At 51.6% G+C, this 19,563-nt stretch overlaps 2 protein-coding genes across 5 annotated transcripts in view; one reads left to right on the forward strand and one right to left on the reverse strand.

The window, feature by feature from the left end:
* Positions 1-306: 306 nt before the first annotated feature.
* On the forward strand, positions 307-12,848 carry IRF5 (interferon regulatory factor 5). Of its 2 annotated transcripts, XM_025378288.1 has the most exons (10): positions 2,584-2,840; positions 3,686-3,795; positions 4,565-4,770; positions 8,694-8,883; positions 9,346-9,410; positions 9,874-9,907; positions 10,081-10,341; positions 10,535-10,927; positions 11,017-11,135; positions 11,380-12,848. In XM_025378288.1, the coding sequence occupies exons 3-10, from the start codon at positions 4,576-4,578 to the stop codon at positions 11,623-11,625; spliced, it is 1,503 nt and encodes a 500-aa protein (XP_025234073.1). In that variant the 5' UTR covers positions 2,584-2,840; positions 3,686-3,795; positions 4,565-4,575; the 3' UTR covers positions 11,626-12,848. The 2 variants fall into 2 exon arrangements, with proteins under 2 accessions (XP_025234074.1, XP_025234073.1); XM_025378289.1 differs by lacking the exons at positions 2,584-2,840; positions 3,686-3,795; positions 10,081-10,341 and adding an exon at positions 307-478.
* Positions 12,849-17,440: 4,592 nt separating this feature from the next.
* TNPO3 (transportin 3) overlaps positions 17,441-19,563 on the reverse strand; it is a 101,428-nt gene continuing 99,305 nt past the window's right edge. For all 3 annotated transcript variants that reach the window (XM_025378286.1, XM_025378285.1, XM_025378287.1), the window contains one exon: positions 17,441-18,641. The gene's annotated coding sequence lies outside the window, so the exon portion shown is untranslated. The remainder of the gene's footprint in view (positions 18,642-19,563) is intronic.

The following is a 19,563-nucleotide window of genomic DNA, read 5'->3' on the forward strand; positions in this document are numbered from 1 at the left end:
ACAGGAGGGCTTGGGGCTGTGGGTTGGCCACACTACGCCCTCATTTGTGTGCAGCCCCGGAGGACCAGCGTGGGGAAGCACCCCCACCCTCTCCCAGGGCCCAACTGAGCACTGCAGCGGGAGGCACGCGGTTGTCAAATGACAGTTTTACGGTTCCAGATTGCCAAAAGAGCCAGTGGCCAGTCTAGCGCACCGCGCCGACTGGCATCTCCCTGGAGGCCCTGGGCCTGGCCCGAGGCTCAGCCCGGATCTGCAGTTGCCAGGTCAGTGCGGGGCCCGGAGTGGATTCGCGGGGCGGGGCGGGGCACTGCCCGCGCCCGGAGCTCGGCAGCAGCTGCCCAGGGGCGGGGGCGGTGAGACGCGGAAGTGCCCGGCTGGTTGGCGGACCGGCGGGAGGCGCAGCCTGGGCAGAGCCCAGCTTGGTCCCGCCGCCCGGCCGGTGTTCCCGAGCGCAGCCACGCAGGCGCACCGCAGACAGGTGGGTCCAGTCCGCCGCGCTCTGCTCTCTGCGTCCCCGCCTGGCGCGCCCTGAGGGTGGCGGGAGCGGTGCCGGCTACTGCCCCCAAGTCTAGGCCTAGACTGGGGCCCGCGCCCTCCAGGCACCCGCGGGCGGCGGGATGGGGACTGGAGTAGGGCGGGGTCCGCGTCCAGCTGCGCCTGAGGACCGAGAACGGGTGGGTGCCTACAGCAGGGTGCGCCCCACCGGCCTGGGACTTCCAAGGCGTGGTTTGGGGTGCTGGCGCCCGGGGAGCCCCGTGACCCAGGCGGCGGAGTCGGCACCGCTACGGGGAGCGGGGGGCGCCGGCTCTGCTGTTCTCCCTCTCCCTCGCCATCGCCCAGAATGGGGGCTCCCGGGCACCCCGCTGGAGGCTGGCTTGGGCCCCTGAGGAGCGAGGCCCGATCCTTACTTTCGATGCACTCGCCCTCGCTCTTACCGGGCCACCCTCACCCTTTTGGAAAAGAGGTTGAGGTTAAAGCGTTCATCCCTCGGGATCTTCAGGCCAATGGCAGGAACTGCGCAAGAGTTTGGGGGAAGATGGTGTTAGGTAGAGGCTCCGTCTGTCCCTGGGCTTGCGGCCGGGAATGGTAGACTCTGGTCTCCCGAACAGCGGAGAAGAATGGGGCGCAATAGTTCCTGGGCTGGTTTCCGTAGGTCCTGTCCCAGAACTCAAGAAGGCAACAATGAAGAGGCTAAACGTTGAAAAAAAGTGAGGCTAGCGTGACCAGGATGCGTGGGGAGATGGTTGTCTCCGGACCCTGGGAGGGGCGGGAGCGGGTACCCGGGAGCCGAGGCGGGAGTAGGGGACTATCCCAGTCTCGCAGCCACTCTGGGCACAGCAGGGCGAGGACGGGGTGCTGCTCCTCCAGCAGCAGGAGGAGAGGTCCAGAGGCCGACCCTGGAGGTGGGGGTGGCTCCGCGGGCTGGCCCAAGGGGTGTGCCCCAGCGGAGCCCGCGAGAGGAGTGGGGGCGAAGGGGAGGGGGGAGCAGGGGGCGGAGGACTGGGCTGGGCCTGGGCTCCTCGAGGGCCCAGAATGAGGATAAGTGGCCAGGATCAGAGAGGGCTCGGCTGTATCGATGTAGGAAACTGTAGGCCCTCAGAAGGCCCTCTGGCATGACCTCGCCTTCCTGTCCCCACCCCCAGTAGTTATGGGGCCTGGGGTGCTGGGGCTGAGGGGCTCCAAGAGTCTAGGGAAGCACTGGGAAATCACCCCTTTTTATCTAAAGGCCCTACTTTGCGGTCTTCCCCTACCCTGACCCTGGGAGGAAGCTTCTTCCTGGGCACCCTTTGCCCCAGAGCCTCAGCCTGTCGGACCAGGTGGGCAGCAGGGCCCAGGGTGTGGGAAGCTCACCCGGAGGGGCGGGATTTGGGGTCAGGGCCTGTACAGGGAACCCCTTGTCCTCTCCCTGAGCTGGGTGTGGGTTTGCAAGGAGACATGTGACCCAGACCAACCCTGGGAGCAGCAGGGCTCCTGCTGTCTGGCCACTCTTACTAGGACTGCTGTGGCACTTCCTCCCCTAGTGGCTCCCCGGTGCCCATGAATTGCAGCTCCTGGGTGGTGGGGGCACTGTCTCCTGGGACTCCAGCAGGGTTCTGGGGTGAGCTGTTGGCTCGCCCCACCTCAGCAGGTCCTCTAGGACTGCCCACTGGATGCTTCGCTGCCTCACACACTTGTAGGGGCTTCCTCAGGCCCTCAGCTGTTGGATTTCCCCACTTTCTGGGGCTCAGGTCCATTGACTGAGGTCTAGGGCTGCATGCATTTCACCCAGAGCCTCCGGAGCCCTACGATGGCAGACCTGTTCTGACACCAAACTTCCAAAGTCATGGGCCTTGATTAGGGTGGTCTAAATCAGACCTAGCCCTTTTCTGGGCAGGAGGGAGCTTCTGGGAGGATGGATGCTGCTTAGGCTGCAGGCAAAAGCCTTGAGGCTGAGTCCCTTCTGTGGCACGGTGGACAGACCCTCGCTCATCACAGACGGGCTTGTCGCAGGAGCTCCTTCTCCACACCCCTCCCTAAGCTCCTTATATGGACGCAGCCCTCTGACACTGAGGCCGGAGTTGTCGTTTCAGAACCTTGCTCTGTATTAAACAGCCGTGTTGGGCAGGGCCAGACTGCTGGACTGACAGCAGGGGGCAGGCAGCTGGACCCTCTGATCTCCCCAGTGGCACCAGCACCTCTCGGCCTCAGCCCAGGGGGTCATCAGGGAAGCTCTCCCCGATTCTGCACAGACAGAGCTTCCTCTGTCCACCCTCACTCGGCCAGAATTGTGTGCTGCTGGTGACTGGCACCCCTCTATTCTAGGGTCAAGGCCTCTCGGGGATCTACAAATATAAATATGGGTGGGCGCACGCCCATGCTACAAACCACACCAAATGCACAAAGACTGCCTGCAGGTGTGGGGTGTGGGGAACAGCTCTGGGTGGGAGGTTGGAAATTTGGTCTGGGGGACCCACTCGACTCCCTCCCTCAGCCCACAGTGAGTCTGGTTTCTGAGTTGTCCCAGTCCAGCCACTTTCGTTTCCCCTGGGGCTGGGTGGAGGCTGGGGCAGAAAGCGGAACTGAGCCCCCATGTTCTGAGGTCGGGGCAGGGCTGGAGCGTTCTGAACACCTCCCAGTCCCAGCCCCTGGGCCAGGCAAGGCTGGCCGGCCTTATGTGAAGGCTGGCCGGCCTTACGTCTCCTGGGTTGGTGGCAGCCGAGCTGGGCTCTGAGGGAGGCCTACAATGTGAGACACTAGCAGCTCAGAGGCAGCACGAGGCAGGTGCAAACCCAAAAGGTACTGGGCAGGGAATTTCAGGGGAAACTGAGGTTCCGTGCTGCAAGGCCCAAGCAGGCCCAGAAAGACAGAGGGAGTTCAGCTCGAACCTTTCCTCCTTACTTGCTGAGCGACACGTTCACTTCTGATGGGCTGTGCTGTATAATGGCCCAGTCCTTTCTGTCTTCCACACAGGGGTCTCAAGTGAAGGGCCAAGGGCATGGGTAAGGGGAGGAGAGAGAGAGAGGAGGGGGCTCAGGACTGTGAAGAGTTTCCGGTTCTGGGCTGGACAGGGAGTTTGGCGTGTGGAGGGGAGGAGGCAGGGTCCCTCTGGCCTGACTCCAGGGAGGCAGCGAAGCTGTGGCCTGAGAGGTGGGGCTCGTGCCCCTGGGTAGGTAGTGGTTAGAGCTGTGGTTTCTGTTTCCTGCAGACTTCCTAACAGGCTCCGGCAGGCATTAGGGCCTTCCTAAGTGCTACACCAATGCGTGTCCAGTGGGAGAAGGGGGAGGACCAAGAATCTAGATGAATGGCCCTAGAGAAGTAACGTCTAAGTTTGGTGGCTGCTGTCGTTGGAGGTGGTTGAGTTGGTTGATGGGATTTATCTAAAGACGTTGAGGTTGGGGAACTTCCTCCCAGAGGGAAACTGAGGAAGAAAGGTAGCTCTGAGAGTTGGGTGAAGAAACCCACCCTCCATTCACATGTTCTGCTTTCCTCTGAGGGCAGGTGTCCTTGAGAGCTCGAGATGAGATTCTTGTTGAGGGCATCTCCGGAGGGGACTCTCAGGGGACAGGGGGTGAGAAAACTTGGGCAGAGAAGAATTGAACCAGGGGTGTGGACTGAGCGGGAGGTTGCCTTCAGGCTGATCCCACGGAGCACTCGCTGCCCCATGTAGCCCAGCTTGAGACAAGATAGCCAGGCTTTTGTCCCTTGTGTCAGGCAGTCTGGCTGTGGGCTGCTCCCCCAAGAGCGAGGGGTGGGCCTAACCTGTGGGGTGAGTAGTGGAAGGCAGTTCTCTGGCCAATGGGCTGTTCGCTACTGTTAGCAGTTGGAGAATGGATGCCTCTGCCCGGTAAAGGGCGTCTGGGGCTGTGCCCGAAGCATTCACTAACTCGTAACTCTCTTTCCCTTCACCCAAACACAAAATTCCATGACACTAGACAAGAAAGTTGATGCTTGGAAAAGACAATTGGCCTTAAATACCTAGATGGACTGGAGAGACCATCCCTTGTGGCCCACAGCTTGACCTCTGAGCACCCTGTCCCCGTCCACCTGCGGACCTGCTGAGGCTCCCCCTGGCTTTCTCCTGCAGACCCTTCTGCCATGAACCAGTCCATCCCAGGCGCTCCCACCCCGCCCCGCCGCGTGCGGCTGAAGCCCTGGCTGGTGGCCCAGGTGAACAGCTGCCAGTACCCAGGGCTTCAATGGGTCAACGGGGAAAAGAAATTATTCTACATCCCCTGGAGGCATGCCACGAGGCATGGTCCCAGCCAGGACGGAGATAACACCATCTTCAAGGTAAGCCCTGGCGAGGAGGTTGGCTGGACCTCCAGAGCACCCTGTCCCCAGAAGAGGATCGCATATAACACACACAGGCAGCTCCTCAAGACTGGCCACCCACCCAGCTAGCATGCTGCCGCTGATGCCAGGCCCGGACTAAGGGGATGCAGACGTAGCCACAGGGCACAGCTTTTTCCTTTTTTTTTTCTTTTTTTTTTTTTTTTTGAGACAGAGTCTCGCTCTGTAGCCCAGGCTGGAGTGCAGTGGCACAATCTCAGCTCACTGCAACCTCTGCCCCCTGGGTTCAAGCGATTCTCCTGCCTCAGCCTCCTGAGTAGCTGGGATTACAGGCATGAGCTGCCGCGCCCGGCCTAGGGCACACCTTTTCTAACCTTCACCCTAGAGCAGTGTGGGAACTGAGGGTCCCCAGAAGGCCTTCCCATAATTTGTCCTACTCACCCTTTGCTCTTGTCTCACTGCTATTACTCATGAGGACTTGTTCAGTGCACACATACGCTAAAGGAAGCCAACAATCACCCATCATCTTTCTTTTTTTTGAGATGGAGTCTCGTTTTGTTGCCCAGGCTGAAGTGCAGTGGCACGATCTCGGCTCGCTGCAAGCTCTGCCTCCCAGGTTCCTGCCATTCTCCTGCCTCAGCCTCCCAAGTAGTTGGGACTACAGGTGCCCGCCACCACACCCGGCTAATTTTTTTGTATTTTTAGTAGAGACGGGGTTTCACCATGTTATCCAGGATGGTCTTGATCTCCTGACCTCGTAATCTGCCTGCCTCAGCCTCCCAAAGTGCTGGGATTACAGGCGTGAGCCACTGCGCCCGGCCCACCCATCATCTTTCTAAAAATTTTATTTTTAAATTAATATACTTCCATAAATATATGGGGTACACAGTGATGATTTGATAAGTACAGTGATCAGATCAGGTACTTAGCATATCCATAATCTCAAACATTTGTCATTTCTTTGTGTTGGGAACAAACTATTTTTAATATAAGATTCAGATATATCATCAATCTTTTAATTTTTTAATTTTCTAATTTTTTTAGAGGCAGGGCCTAACTCTGTTGACCAGCTCCATTTTTTTTTTTTTTTTTTTTTTTGAGACAGGGTTTCACTCTGTCACCCAGGCTGGAGTGCAGTGGCACAGTCTTGGCTCACTGCAGCCTCTACCTCCCAGGCTCAGGTGAGTCTCCCATCTCAGCCTCCTGAGTAGCTGGGATTACAGGTGCCTGCCACCACACCTGGCTAATTTTTTGTACTTTTAGTAGAGACTTTGCCATGTTGCCCAGGCTGGTCTCCAACTCCTGGACTCAAGCAGTCCACCCACCTCAGCCTCCCAGAGTGCTGGAATTACAGGTGTGAGCCACTGTGCCTGGCCCAATCTTTTTTTTTTTAACCGACATATTACAACTGTACATATATACTCCCCCCGCTCCTTTTTTTTTTTTGAGATGAGGTGTTGCTCTGTTGCCTAGTGTTGCACCACTGGTGAGCAGTGGTGCAGTCGTAGCTCACTGCAGCCTCCAACTCAGCTCAGGTGATCCTCCAGTCTCAGCTCCCTGAGTAGCTGTGACTACAGTTGCATGCCACCATGCCCAGCTAACTTTTTTTTTTTTTTTTTGAGATGGAGTCTTGCTCTGTCACCCTGGCTGCAGTGGCGCAATCTCAGCTCACTGCAACTTCTGCCACCTGGGTTCAAGCAATTCTCCTGCTTCAGCCTCCCGAGTAGCTAGGATTAAAACCCCCATTGTCATGCAGGCTGTCTTAATGTTTCCCTTTTTTTCAACTTCAATTATGAATTTTTTTTTTTTTCTGTCTTTGAAGTAAAGACAGGATTTCACCATCTTGGCCAGGCTGGTCTTGAACTCCTGACCTCGTGATCCACCTGCCTCGGCAAAGTGCTGGGATTACAGGCGTGAGCCACCGTGCCCAGCCTAATTTTTTGATTTTGATTTTTGTAAAGATGAGTTCTCACTTTGTTGCCCAGGCTGGTCTCAAGCTCGGGGGCTCAAGTGATCCTCCCACCTCAGCCTCCTGAGTAGCTGGTATTACAGGCGCAAGCCACTGTGCTCTCTCCAGTAATCTTAATGCTAGGACGTACCTAGCATAACAGTTTTTGCTTACATTTTTAGTTTTTTTGCACGTGTGTGTATATAGAATGCAAAATTGGAATCAAGTGATATATCTTGATTTGTAACCTGGATGTTTTTCACCCTATATCAGGATCAGCTTTCCTTTCCAACATACGTCCACATCACTTTTCGTGACTGTAGAATTTCCACTGGAATGGCTTAGCACAATTTGCTCACCGGGTCTGGGTTTTTGGATACTTGCGGTTGCTTTTAAAACCTGAACTTGAAACCCCCATTGTCATGCAGGCTGTCATAATGTTTCCCTTTTTTCCAACCTCAATTATTTTGAGGGTTGATTTCCTAGACTTAAAAATTGCTGGGTCAAAGGCAATGCTTACTTTTTAAAACTTTGGATACATATTTTCTTAGTTTTTGGACTTGATCCTTACCTTTCCAAAATTCTTTTGCTAATTCATTTTTTATTTTTGTATAGGTAATACAGTCACAAAATTCAACATTAAAAGGCATAGAATGGTTTAGAGCAAAAAGTCTCCCTCCTTCCCTGGCTCACCACCACCCACTCCCCTCCCTAACCTTTCCCTAGAGGCAGCCGTGTTATCATTTTCTTGTTTAGCCTTCCTGAGAGATTTTTATGCACATATAAGCAAATATGCACTATCCTTTCCTCTATTTTCATAAGAAATGCTAGATATCTGCATTTTTTCTATACTTCATACTTCTTGATGATTGCTACATGTCAGTATGTAAACAGTTTCCTGCTTTTTCTTTTTTTGTGCCGCCCAGTATTTCATTCAATGGGTTGGCCATAATTTCACCAGCCCCTCATTGATGGATGTTGCATTGGGTATTTTCAGTCATCTTTTACACACAGTGCTACTGCAAATAACCTTGTTTGTGCAATATTTTGTGTGAATGCATCTATGATATTTAGGATGAATTCCTAGAAATCAAAGAACTGGGTTAAAGGGTAGAAATAAACATTGGTAGTCCTCACCTCGCCTAATTGCCATTCAAAATAATACCAGCAGCTCCAGTGTCTCAAGCCCGTCCTATGTGCGGGCATAGCTCTGAGTGCTTTACGGACATCAACCCCCCTCATTTTTTTTTTTTTTTTTTTGAGATAGGGTATCACTCTGTTGCCCAGGCTGCAGTGCAGAGCATGATTGATCATGGCTCACTGCAGCCTCGAACTTCCTGGCTCAAGCAATCCTCCCACCTCAGCCTCCTGAGTAGCTGGGACCACAGGCACCCACCACTATGCCCAGCTAATTTTTTGTAGAGACAGGAGTCTTGTTATGCTGCCTAGGCTGGTCTCCAACTCCTGGGCTCAAGCGATCCTCCCACCTTGGCCTCCCAAAATGTTGGGATGACAGGTGTGAGCCACTGTGCCCAGTCGACATCAACCCCTTGAGTCCTTACTGCCACTCCATGAGGTGAGCACTGTGAGGAGATCAAGACAAAGGGAGGCAGTGACGTGGCCTGGCACACAGCTGGCAGGGGGCACATTCCAGATTGAAACCCAGCCTGGCTCCAGAGTGCTCATCCTTATCCCCCACGCTGTCCTCCTTAGAGATCACACTGATTCACCCTCCTAGGAGCAGGGACTACAGATGCATCTCATAGCCCTAGATTTCATGGAGCTTGCTGGCAGCCTTAGGGCTGGGGCAGGACTGTGGCAGACTTCCACGTTGCAAACCAGGTCTGGGGCTCAGCGAGGCTCAGCTTGTGGCCGAAGTTCTCCCCACACAGTGGGGTCTCCTACGGAATGGTAGGCAGACTGGGGTTGTGGTGGAGACGAGGTTCTCTGTGGTGGCTGTCTCTTCCTGCCCCAGGCCTGGGCCAAGGAGACTGGGAAATACACCGAAGGCGTGGATGAAGCTGATCCGGCCAAATGGAAGGCCAACCTGCGCTGTGCCCTTAACAAGAGCCGGGACTTCCGCCTCTTCTACGATGGGCCCCGGGACATGCCACCTCAACCCTACAAGATCTACGAGGTCTGCTCCAATGGCCCTGCTCCCACAGGTATCAGGCCTAGCCCTCTGTGGGCCGCCTGGGAGGCTGTGCAATGTCCCGGCCCCCAGTCATGAGCTCTTGGGTGCAGGCAGGCCCAGGGCCCTCTAGTGGGCAGTGGTCCAGGACACGATGCAGGGGCTCCTGCTAGGTCATGACACCCAGGGTTCCCAGGAGTGGCTGGGATGGGTCACTGGCAGATTAGGAATGGCTTGGCGTGCAGTCAGGGACCTGGGTGCTTCTTCCTTACCATTGCTCTCGTTTTGGCTTCTGGCTCCAGCCGAGGTCTCATGGCCCATGGAGTTGGGGAGGTCCTTCCCAATCCTGGTGGCTGTACTCTCCACCGCGCCCTGTGTTGGGGAAGCTTTGGGGAGGGCAGAAGCTGCACAGGAGCTACAGGCAGCCTCTCAGGGGATCTTGCTTCTCCTGACGTTGACTCCCTTACTGCCCTGCTTTTCTCTCCCTGCTGTGCAGACTCCCAGCCCCCTGAGGATTACTCTTTTGGTGCAGGAGAGGAGGAGGAGGAGGAAGAGGAAGAGGTGAGTGTGGGAGGAGGAGGCAGGTGGAGCCCTGGACGGGCTCTCTGCTGTCCCCACTGGCCTTAGGTTTCCGCAGCCCCGCTCCCCTGGAGCCCCATGGCCCTCTCAATGGCTCTTCACCTAGTTTCTTCTCCTGGAATTCTGAATGATAGGAGCACAGTCCCCACCTGCTCCTTCCTGGGGCGTTGTCGTTACCCCGCATGTGTGACCCACACAGCAGTTGGGGCTTGGTAGGTCTGACTCCCCGTAGAAGGCAAATGAGGAAAGTGAGGCACAGGGCTTTTCTGACCTGCCTGGGATGGACAAGCTGGGACCGGAGGCAGGGTCTTGCCTGAGCTCAGCTGAGGCTAGGGCAGTTGCCTCGTGGTTCTTGCATGTTACTTCCCCAGCCCCAGGTCAGTGGAATGACTTGTCCTCCCTTCTCTCCCATCTCTTCCCTCCCTTGCCGGTGGTGTCCCTTCAGCTGCAGAGGATGTTGCCAAGCCTGAGCCTCACAGGTGGGGCCGGGAGGTGGTGGTTGGGGGTCTAGTATACAGAGAAGCTACAGGTACCATAGGTACCTGGGAGGGGGCTAATGGGAGGCTGGGGTGGCCCAGGGCTGGGAGTAGGTGGGCCCGGGAGGCAGTTCTTGGAGGTGGCACTGACAGCCGTCCACATGCACTTTCTGTAGATGCAGTGCAGTCTGGCCCCCACATGGCACCCTATTCTTTACTCAAAGACGATGTCAAGTGGCCGCCCACTCTGCAGCCGCCCGTGGTGCTGGGTCCCCCTGCTCCAGACCCCAGACCCCTGGCTCCTCCCCCTGGCAACCCTGCTGGCTTCAGGGAGCTTTTCCCTGAGGTCCTGGAGCCTGGGCCCCTGGCTGCCAGCCTGCCCCCTGCAAGCGAACAGCTCCTGCCTGACCTGCTGATCAGCCCCCACATGCTGCCTCGTAAGGACCCGCGGCTGGGCACGGGGAAGCAGTGCTGGGGGATTGGGGTAGGATTGGCAAGGAGGGTGGAGGGTGCTGCAGCTCCTTGGGAGGGGAAAGTGGGAGAGCTGATGGGGCTGGGCCTGGACACTGGGCTGCAGAACGGGGAGGCACGGGGCTCAAGGACGGTTTGGGCCTGCCTTCTGCCCCACAGTGACTGACCTGGAGATCAAGTTTCAGTACCGGGGGCGGCCACCCCGGGCCCTCACTATCAGCAACCCCCACGGCTGCCGGCTCTTCTACAGCCAGCTGGAGGCCACCCAGGAGCAGGTGGAACTCTTTGGCCCCATAAGCCTGGAGCAAGTGCGCTTCCCCAGCCCTGAGGACATCCCCAGCGACAAGCAGCGCTTCTACACGAACCAGCTGCTGGATGTCCTGGACCGCGGGCTCATCCTCCAGTTACAGGGCCAGGACCTGTATGCCATCCGCCTGTGTCAGTGCAAGGTGTTCTGGAGTGGGCCTTGTGCTTCAGCCCATGACTCATGCCCCAACCCCATCCAGCGGGAGGTCAAGACCAAGCTCTTCAGCCTGGAGCATTTTCTCAATGGTGAGGGCCCGAAGCCGTGGTCCTCCTGGCCACCTCTTGCCCAGGGGTGTGGTTCCAGCCTCTGACTAGGGACCTTGATTTTGATGCAGAGCTCATCCTGTTCCAGAAGGGCCAGACCAACACCCCACCACCCTTCGAGATCTTCTTCTGCTTCGGGGAAGAATGGCCTGACCGCAAACCCCGAGAGAAGAAGCTCATTACTGTACAGGTACGTCTCCTCTGCCCCAAAGTCGGCCTTGGCTTGAAAACTGGGGAATCCTGGGGCCAGGCCCTTGCCCCAGGCTGGAGGCTCAGGGCTCCCTGAGCAGCGTGAACTTGGCTGCCAGAGACCATCAAGGCTCAGGGCCAGAGAATGCAGTCTATTACTCACCCCTGATGGCTGCCCTCATGCACAGCTGGATCTGGCAGCCCTGTCACGGGTCTCCCTGTCTCATCTCCTCTTTGCCTCCCAGGTAGTGCCTGTAGCAGCTCGATTGCTGCTGGAGATGTTCTCAGGGGAGCTATCTTGGTCAGCTGATAGTATCCGGCTACAGATCTCAAACCCAGACCTCAAAGACCACATGGTGGAGCAGTTCAAGGAGCTCCATCACATCTGGCAGTCCCAGCAGCGGTTGCAGCCTGTGGCCCAGGCCCCTCCTGGGGCAGGCCTCGGTGCTGGCCAGGGGCCCTGGCCCATGCACCCAGCTGGCATGCAGTAACAGGCTGCAGATGGTGACTGGCCCTGGCTTCCTGGGTGGCTGTGTGGACTGATGTGGAGGTGTGACAGCCCCAGTGAGCACCTGGTTGGCTGCAGGGTCCTACCTCTGGGTTTCCTGGAAGTGGATGTGGGCCAGGAGGAAGAGGGAGAAAGGCCCGAGCCCCTGCCTTCCCAGGCCTATCTGTCCTTGTCTCAATTGTTTCTGGTCTGGTCAGCCTGGCTCTCAAGAAACTCGGCCATGAGCAGGGAAGGAACTCCCCCAACCTTGGTGCCTAGTTGTATAGGAGGAATTGCCTAAGGGTGGCCCACTCTTGTGATTGCCCCATTTCCTCTGGCAGAAAAAGCCAGAGTGTTGTGGGCCAAGTCTCCCGCACAGGGGGATTTCCCTGGTTTGAGCCTCACTTCCTCATCTCCCTCTCCTCTGAGATAATATGAGTGAGCATTTAGGTATCACATCAGATGCTCAAGGCTGGCAGCTACCCCCCTTCTTGAGAGCCCAAGAACCTGGAGTAGAAAGAATTTTTATGTATTTTTGGATTAATAAATGTTAAAAACACACTCAGCCGTTTCTTTCCTTTTTCTACTACCAGTTGCTCCCATGCTGCTCCACCAGACCCTGTTTCGGATGCCCGCTGGCCCACTCCCCAAGCACTTGCCCCCAGCTTGCAACCATTGGCACTGGGAGGGCCTGAATTCTGGGCTGATGAGTCAGTTGGGCCTTCATAAACACTCACCTGGCTGGCTTTCCTTTCCAGGAGGAAGCTGGCTGAAGCAAGGGTGTGGATTTTTAAATGTGTGCACAGTCTGGAAAACTGTCAGAATCAGTTTTCCCATAAGAAATGGTGAAAAAGGGCAGGCTAGCATTGCAGCTGCATTTGGGACCATTCAAATCTGTCACTCTCTCGTGTACATTCCTGTGCTATTAAATATATCAGGGCAATGCATGCAAATCATCCTGATATATTTAATATATTTATTATATTGTCCCCTGAGGTGGGGGCAGTGAGTTCTCACTCTTAGTCCCCTCAGAGCTGGTTGCTAAAGAACCTGGCACCTACCCCCTCTCATTTCCTCTGTGTCATCTCTGCACACTCCAGCCCCCTTTCTGCCTTCAGTCATTGAGTGGAAGCTGCCCCAGGCCCTTACCAGGTGCAGATGCCCCATCTTGATGCCCAGCCATCAGAACTGTGAGCCAAATAAACCTTTTTCTGTGTAAATAACCCAGAAGGGTCTTCGTTTACAGCAACACAAAATGGATTAAACCCCCACAAATGTTCAAGGATACCTGGCCCCACAGCCTCATCCACAGAATATATTATCACTGTTTGGATTTTTGTCAACCTGACAGGTGAGATATTATCTCAGTGCCACTTCTTGTTATTAGCAAGGCCGAGTAGCTTTTCACATAGTTAAGTGATAAACAAACAATTTTAGAATGGTTTTAGATTTATGGAAAAGTTCCTAATAGAGTTCCCAAGGACCCACAGTTTCTCCAATTGTTAACATCTTACATTACTATGGCACACTTGTGACAATAATGAAACCATGTGGACAATTACTATGAACTCAACTTCTTTATTTAGATTTCACAAGGTTTTCGGATATCCTTTTTCGGTTCCAGGATCCTATCCAAGGTATCACGTTACATTCACTTGTCACATTCACTTGTCACATTCACTTGTCATTACTTGACGTGACATAGACCAGACTCCTCTGGTCTATGACAGTTTCTTAGACTTTTCTTGTTTTTGGTCTTGATGGTTTTGAGGAACACCGGCCATTTTTTAAAGCGTGTCCCCCAGTTTGGGCTTATCTGATGTATTTCTCATTTGTTTTTAGAGAGAGGGTCTTTGCTCTGTTGCCCAGGCTGGAGTGCCATGGCGCAACCTTGAACTCCTGAGCGCAGGAGTTCCTCCCACATAGCTGGGGCTACAGGTGCACACCACTACACCTGGCTTTTTTTTTTTTTTTTTTTTTAGAGACCTCGTCTCAATATATTGCCCAGGCTGGTCTCAAACTCCTGGCCTCAAGTGATCTTCCCACTGTGGCCTCCCAAACAGCTGAAATTACAGGTATGAACCACTGTGTTCCACCTGTTTCTCATGGTTTTTGTATGGAAGACCACAGAGGTGAAGCATCATTCCCACTACATCATGTTAAGGGTGTATACTATTAACTTATTTATTACTGTTTCTGACTGAGGTAGTGATACGTTCCTCTATCATAAAGTTACTCTTCATCCTACCCGATGTTCTATATGTACACAGGTACAGTGATTTTAGAATTGTTCACCTGCATCCTCTTAAACTTCACCAACTAGAGTACAGTGATTACGTAGCGCTCCTTTTGTCTGTACTCTTAGTTTTCAATCATTTACAAAGGTGTGCACCTCTTTTCCGCACAGGCCTGTGCAGTTCTATTCCCTCTTGAAATTTTCAATGTTTTGAGATTAGGAGATGGGAGATGTCACATACCTGGTTTCCAGCTTCTTCCAAAACACTGGCAAATACGAAAACACTGTCACACATTCCTCAAAGGCAATAATCAGCTGGAACTCTGGGTGGGGAATATTCTCCCAGTTCAATATGGTCCTCTCCTGGCCTGCTTCCTTTCACTGCTCTCCGTGTCCCTAAGGGCATTTGAGTTTGCAACCCTTGATGAATGGTGGAGCAGGGAGACTGAGTGTAGACGAACTGGGGAGGCTTGGAAGGGCCAGGTGCCCCTCGCGACCAGAGTGGGCTGACTTCCCCAGTGCTGCTAGCAGTTGAGTAACTGCCAACAATCTTCCCTGAATTTCTTTTTTTTATTTTTTTTTATTTTTTATTTTTTGAGACGGAGTCTCGCTCTGCCGCCCAGGCTGGAGTGCAGTGGCCAGATCTCAGCTCACTGCAAGCTCCGCCTCCCGGGTTTACGCCATTCTCCTGCCTCAGCCTCCCGAGTAGCTGGGACTACAGGCGCCCGCCACCTCGCCCGGCTAGTTTTTTGTATTTTTAGTAGAGACGGGGTTTCACCGTGTTAGCCAGGATGGTCTCGATCTCCTGACCTCGTGATCCACCCGCCTCGGCCTCCCAAAGTGCTGGGATTACAGGCTTGAGCCACCGCGCCCGGCCTCCTGAATTTCTATTTATTGGTTTGTTAAAAATAAAATGAAAACAACAATAAAAAACCTGGCTGTCACTTATAAGATCTCTGTGTTGTAGTAGCCAGTTGTGGATGAACATTACCCAGAAGTGACGGATGTAACAAACTCCAGAGGTAAGGGCAGGCCACTGTGGTACAATTCACTGCTCCGAAGCCAGGCTAGGGCTCCCCTTGGTAGTACCTTTTGACTGCTCTGGTGGCCTGTGCTGGAGCTTACGTTGGAACCCACAGGACCTTGATGCCCACAGCCCTGGGGATGAACGCAGCCCTTTAGCCCCAGCAGTTTCTCTCCCTTCTTTCAAGCTCCTTGTCCCCACCAAGTTCATCCTTATAACCAACTAAATATACCCTTTTAAGACTCTCAGCTATTCTTTGACATAAAGAACCTACCCTGGCTGGGTGCGGTGGCTCACCCCTTAGTCCCAGCACTTTGGGAGGCCAAGGTAGGCGGATCACAAGGTCAGGAGTTCAAGACCAGCCTGGCCAACATGGTGAAACCCCATCTCTACTAAAAATACAAATATTAGCTGGGTGTGGTGTTGGGTGCCCGTAATCCTAGTTGCTCGGGAGGCTGAGACAGGAGAATCACTTGACCCCAGGAGGCAGAAGTTGCAGTGAGCTGAGATGCCACCATTGCACTCCAGCCTGGGCGACACAGCAAGACTCCATCTCAAAAAAAAAAAAAAAAAGAAAAAAAAAAAGAAAAAACCTACCCTTTTCAGTCTCTGTAGAGTAGAAGATATCAATGGCTTTTCCCATTTTTGCTGAAGGAGCATTCTTGGAAGGCAATATTCTCATTTGCTGGTAATCTATCCCAAAGAATCAGGCACATCTGGTTGCAAAATCTTGAACCTTTAAGGTCTCTTGGTTGTGGCTTTCATCTGATGATTCACTTAAATCAGGGCCACACAAGGTAGACATTTACATAAACTCATGAATGTTGATGCCATTCAAAAGCACAATTTCCTTTATGTCTTAGGCATGCATTCTCAGTTACTGTTCTTTATAACAATTCCCTTCAGATACATAAGGATTACAAGTTACTGTGTTTTAGTTCAGTCTTGCTGGAAATAGCCCCAATGGATGATCCGTGTTCCACATAATCTTGACCAACATTTCACAGCTAATCCTATCATGAGAAGACAATTCTGTGGGGAGATGACTTAGGCAAGTTCAGATGCAGTTAGCTGACCTGCCCATGTGGACGGGAGATACTCATCCTATTTCTACTAGACAATGCCATACAGAAACACAGCATCTCCATTAGGTGAGCTGATCCTGAACAGTTCCTTTTTAAATTAAAATCTAGATGGGCATCCTTGCTCTGCCAAAAGCTTCAGAGCAGCCCTTTCAAATAATCTGTAAGGCTTAAGTAAGCAGTGAGGTTCTGACACCATTAATAACACAGGGCTGTTTGCAAAGCTATAGCTTTAGATATGCATTCCACAGGATGTTTTTCAGTGGCTTGGGAGGGTTGCATTAAGTCTTCCACACGTTTTTTTCAGTTCCCCACATAATAACCTGTGAAAACAGCCAAATTCCTTAAACAGAGCAAAATCAACTGGTTATTTCAAGGACCTATGGTTGGACAACACTTAAAGGTTTTATTATTTAGCCAGAGCATGAGAGGGATGGCTGGGGCAATGTGCTAATCCTTGGAATCTGATTATCACTCTAGACACTCAAGTTTTTTTCTCTCCTTCTATTATTGCCTCTTTAGAGATTAAAACCCTGTGTACCACTGATGTTATGCTGGAAGATTTGTTTCACCAATTCCTACTGTTCTGTAGCTTGAGAATTTATGCCCAGGAGTGAAAAAGTTAAAGTGACAGGCAAAGAAAAGGCAGAGAAGTGTCAGTATATCAACAACACTGCCAGATGTATCACATTAGAATACAGCTCCGCCGTTATTAGCTCAAAGCCCCACTGCCATAACAGACTGTTACGATTCCATTTATTAAAAACTCAGGAAAATGCAAACTAATCTACAGTGACAGAAGACCAGTGGTTACGTGGAAATGGGGATAGATGGGAAGAGGCAGGAAGGAAGGATTACCTAGGGGTTCAAGGAAACTTTTGGCAATAAAGAGTATGTTCACTACCACCCAGGAGGCGGAGTTTGCAGTGAGCCGAGATTGCGCCACTGCACTCCAGCCTGGGTGACAGAGCGAGACTCTCTCTCTCAAAAAAAAAAAAGTGTGTTCACTACCCTGACTGTGGTAACGGTTTCATGGATATATCTTATGTCAAAGCTTATCAAAGTGTATACCTTAAACACATGCAGATTATGTTAATGATACTTCAATAAAGTTTTTTTTTTTTTTTTTTAAAGATCAATAAATCTGTAGGTCAGGAAACTGTCTATTTGTGTGGCCACAATAGAAAAACCATACCACACTGTTTAACATGAAAGAGTAACCCAACTCCCTTTCCCATGGAGCTACACGAAAGAGTAAAATGTAAGCGTCACGAGTTTTGGTGTGAATTAGGAGAATAAAAGGTGCAGAATGAGCCACTTCCCTGAAGTATGAAGGGTCTGTGGCATCAGGGCAGGGGCCTGCTCTTTCAACTCCATCCCCAGATGTCTATCAGGTACCAAAGGCTGACTCCATAGCTAGTCTAGCTGAACCATTTCTGAGCTACAAGGCAGTGAATGAAAGTAAAAACAAAGAAACACTGGTTAAATTTTAAAAATTTATTCTTTTTCTTTTGTTGCTGTTGATTTGTTCTTGAGATGGCTACAACACCAGACAGAACAGTGCCCTCATATCTGATGGCTGTGCAGGACTGCACTCCTTTGAAACATTAAGATCTGTTTTGGGCTTCCCTCTTTGGCCTCACCCTCCCCTTGAAATCAAGTCATTTCCACACTTTTTAGTAAAATACTAAATGACACATCATCCCTTGTTAGCCCTGTAAACATTTTTTCTCCACACACCCTCCCTCTTTTTTTTTCTCTCATGTCTGTGGGTGAATAATTCACTAAGAAAAAAAACCTTAAAAAACAAAAACTTACACATTTATATCCTGCACCCCCCACCCCACCCCAGTTTTGGCTCTTCTCTCCAAGGCAGACAACAACCTGATGTGGATTGGAAGTGGACTGAGATATGGTTATGGATGTATGGTTCAGATATCCATAAATTCTGACCCTGGCAGGTCCTGAGCATCACCAATGTGACCACAATAGAAAGCAGAATAGGCTCCTTGCTTACTCCTCCTTGTCTAAACAACTCTAAAGGTGGGAAGAAACAGCTGGGGAAGGTAGAAGAAATTTCTACTCATTTGCATTTAAAAGGAGGGGAGAGAGAAAGAGAAGGAAGGGGAGAAGAGGAAACAGAGGACAAAACAATAGAAAACCTGAACAAATGACCCTGACCCTCTTCTTCCAATTGCAGCTATTTAATTCATGTGAATCCCCACATTATCCCTAAGTAAATTTTTTGTTTCACAGAAAGCTTGTCCTTTTGTTTTTCCATGTGCACGTGCGCACTGGCGCTTGTGCGTGTATGTGTGTGCGTGCATGTGTCATTTGCTACCAGGTGAATGTTTCAGTTCTGGTTTCTGTTTAGTTTTCCTTTTTTTTCTTTTTTCTTTACTTAAAATTATTTTTCCTTTTAGAAAGTTCACCAGGAAACCAGCTCCCCTCCCACCACGCCGGGCAGGCCACAGCCATCTTTTTAAAAACCGCGCTGATTTTCCCTCACACCCCCAAACAGGAACTCCTCAGGATGGCCTCAGAAGGCTGGAGTCTCTCCCTGTCTGGCGGGACACCCTGGTGGCGGTGAAGGCCCCTCTGCCACAACGGAGGTTTCTGATTGTGGGACACAGTCTGGTTTTTGTTTTCTTCCTGTCTTCTAATTAAAAAAGACATTCCTGACAAAAGAGATAAGATAGTCAATAACTGCACCAGAAAACAGAGCATTTAGTAAAATCAACCTTAAGGCAGAGGTTTCTGTATTTCCTCAGGTACCTCATTCTGAAGTTTGCCATAAGAACTCAGAAAAAAAAAAAATAAAAGTCTGGAGTTTTAACTTGTGGGTTCAAGGGAGCTACTGCATTAATGAGACACCATCTGCAGTGTGTTTCCAATGCTGAGTGTGCTGTGGAAACAAGGAATGATGTGTCAGGAGGGCAAAGAGCCAACAGGTCCAGGTCTCCCATTCAAAGCAACCAGGGAAGTTCTACCTCCAGTCTGCTAAATCCCACAGGCTTCATGTCGATTTTATTTTGAAACAAGGCTTTGCCTACCAACCAGTTAAAAACAAAACAAAACACCAATTTAGATGCTATCGAAAGGATACTGTATTAAGTAGAGTGGTTCAAAGCGAGGACTCTGGTACCAGAATATCTATATGTGAACTCTGGCTCCACCAATAACTGTCAGGCAAATTGTTAAACATTGTTGAACCTCGATTTCCTCATTTGTAAAGTAGGAAAAATAGTAACAAATCCAGAAAAGCAGATGAGGATTACCTAATACATCTAAAGCATTTAAAACAGTGCCCTGACACACAGTAAGGGCACAATAAAAGTTAACCATGAACACCGACAGCTGTCCATGAGCAACCTTATGAGGTGTATCAGTGTCAGCTAACCCAGAAGCCACGCAAAATCTGGGGATCCCAAATGATATTATTACTCATTAAAACAATCAAAGTTGAGAAATGATTTCGGGTGTGGCAAGGCACTGCTGAATATCACCTTTACCTATGAATGCATTTATCACAGAAACTACCAGTGAGTGCTACACATTCATCAAGAATTGCCTCCTGGGAGAAGAAACTCGCCTTGAGAC

This window comes from Theropithecus gelada, chromosome 3, assembly GCF_003255815.1.
Source record: "Theropithecus gelada isolate Dixy chromosome 3, Tgel_1.0, whole genome shotgun sequence".
NCBI classification, from domain to species: Eukaryota; Metazoa; Chordata; class Mammalia; order Primates; family Cercopithecidae; genus Theropithecus; species Theropithecus gelada.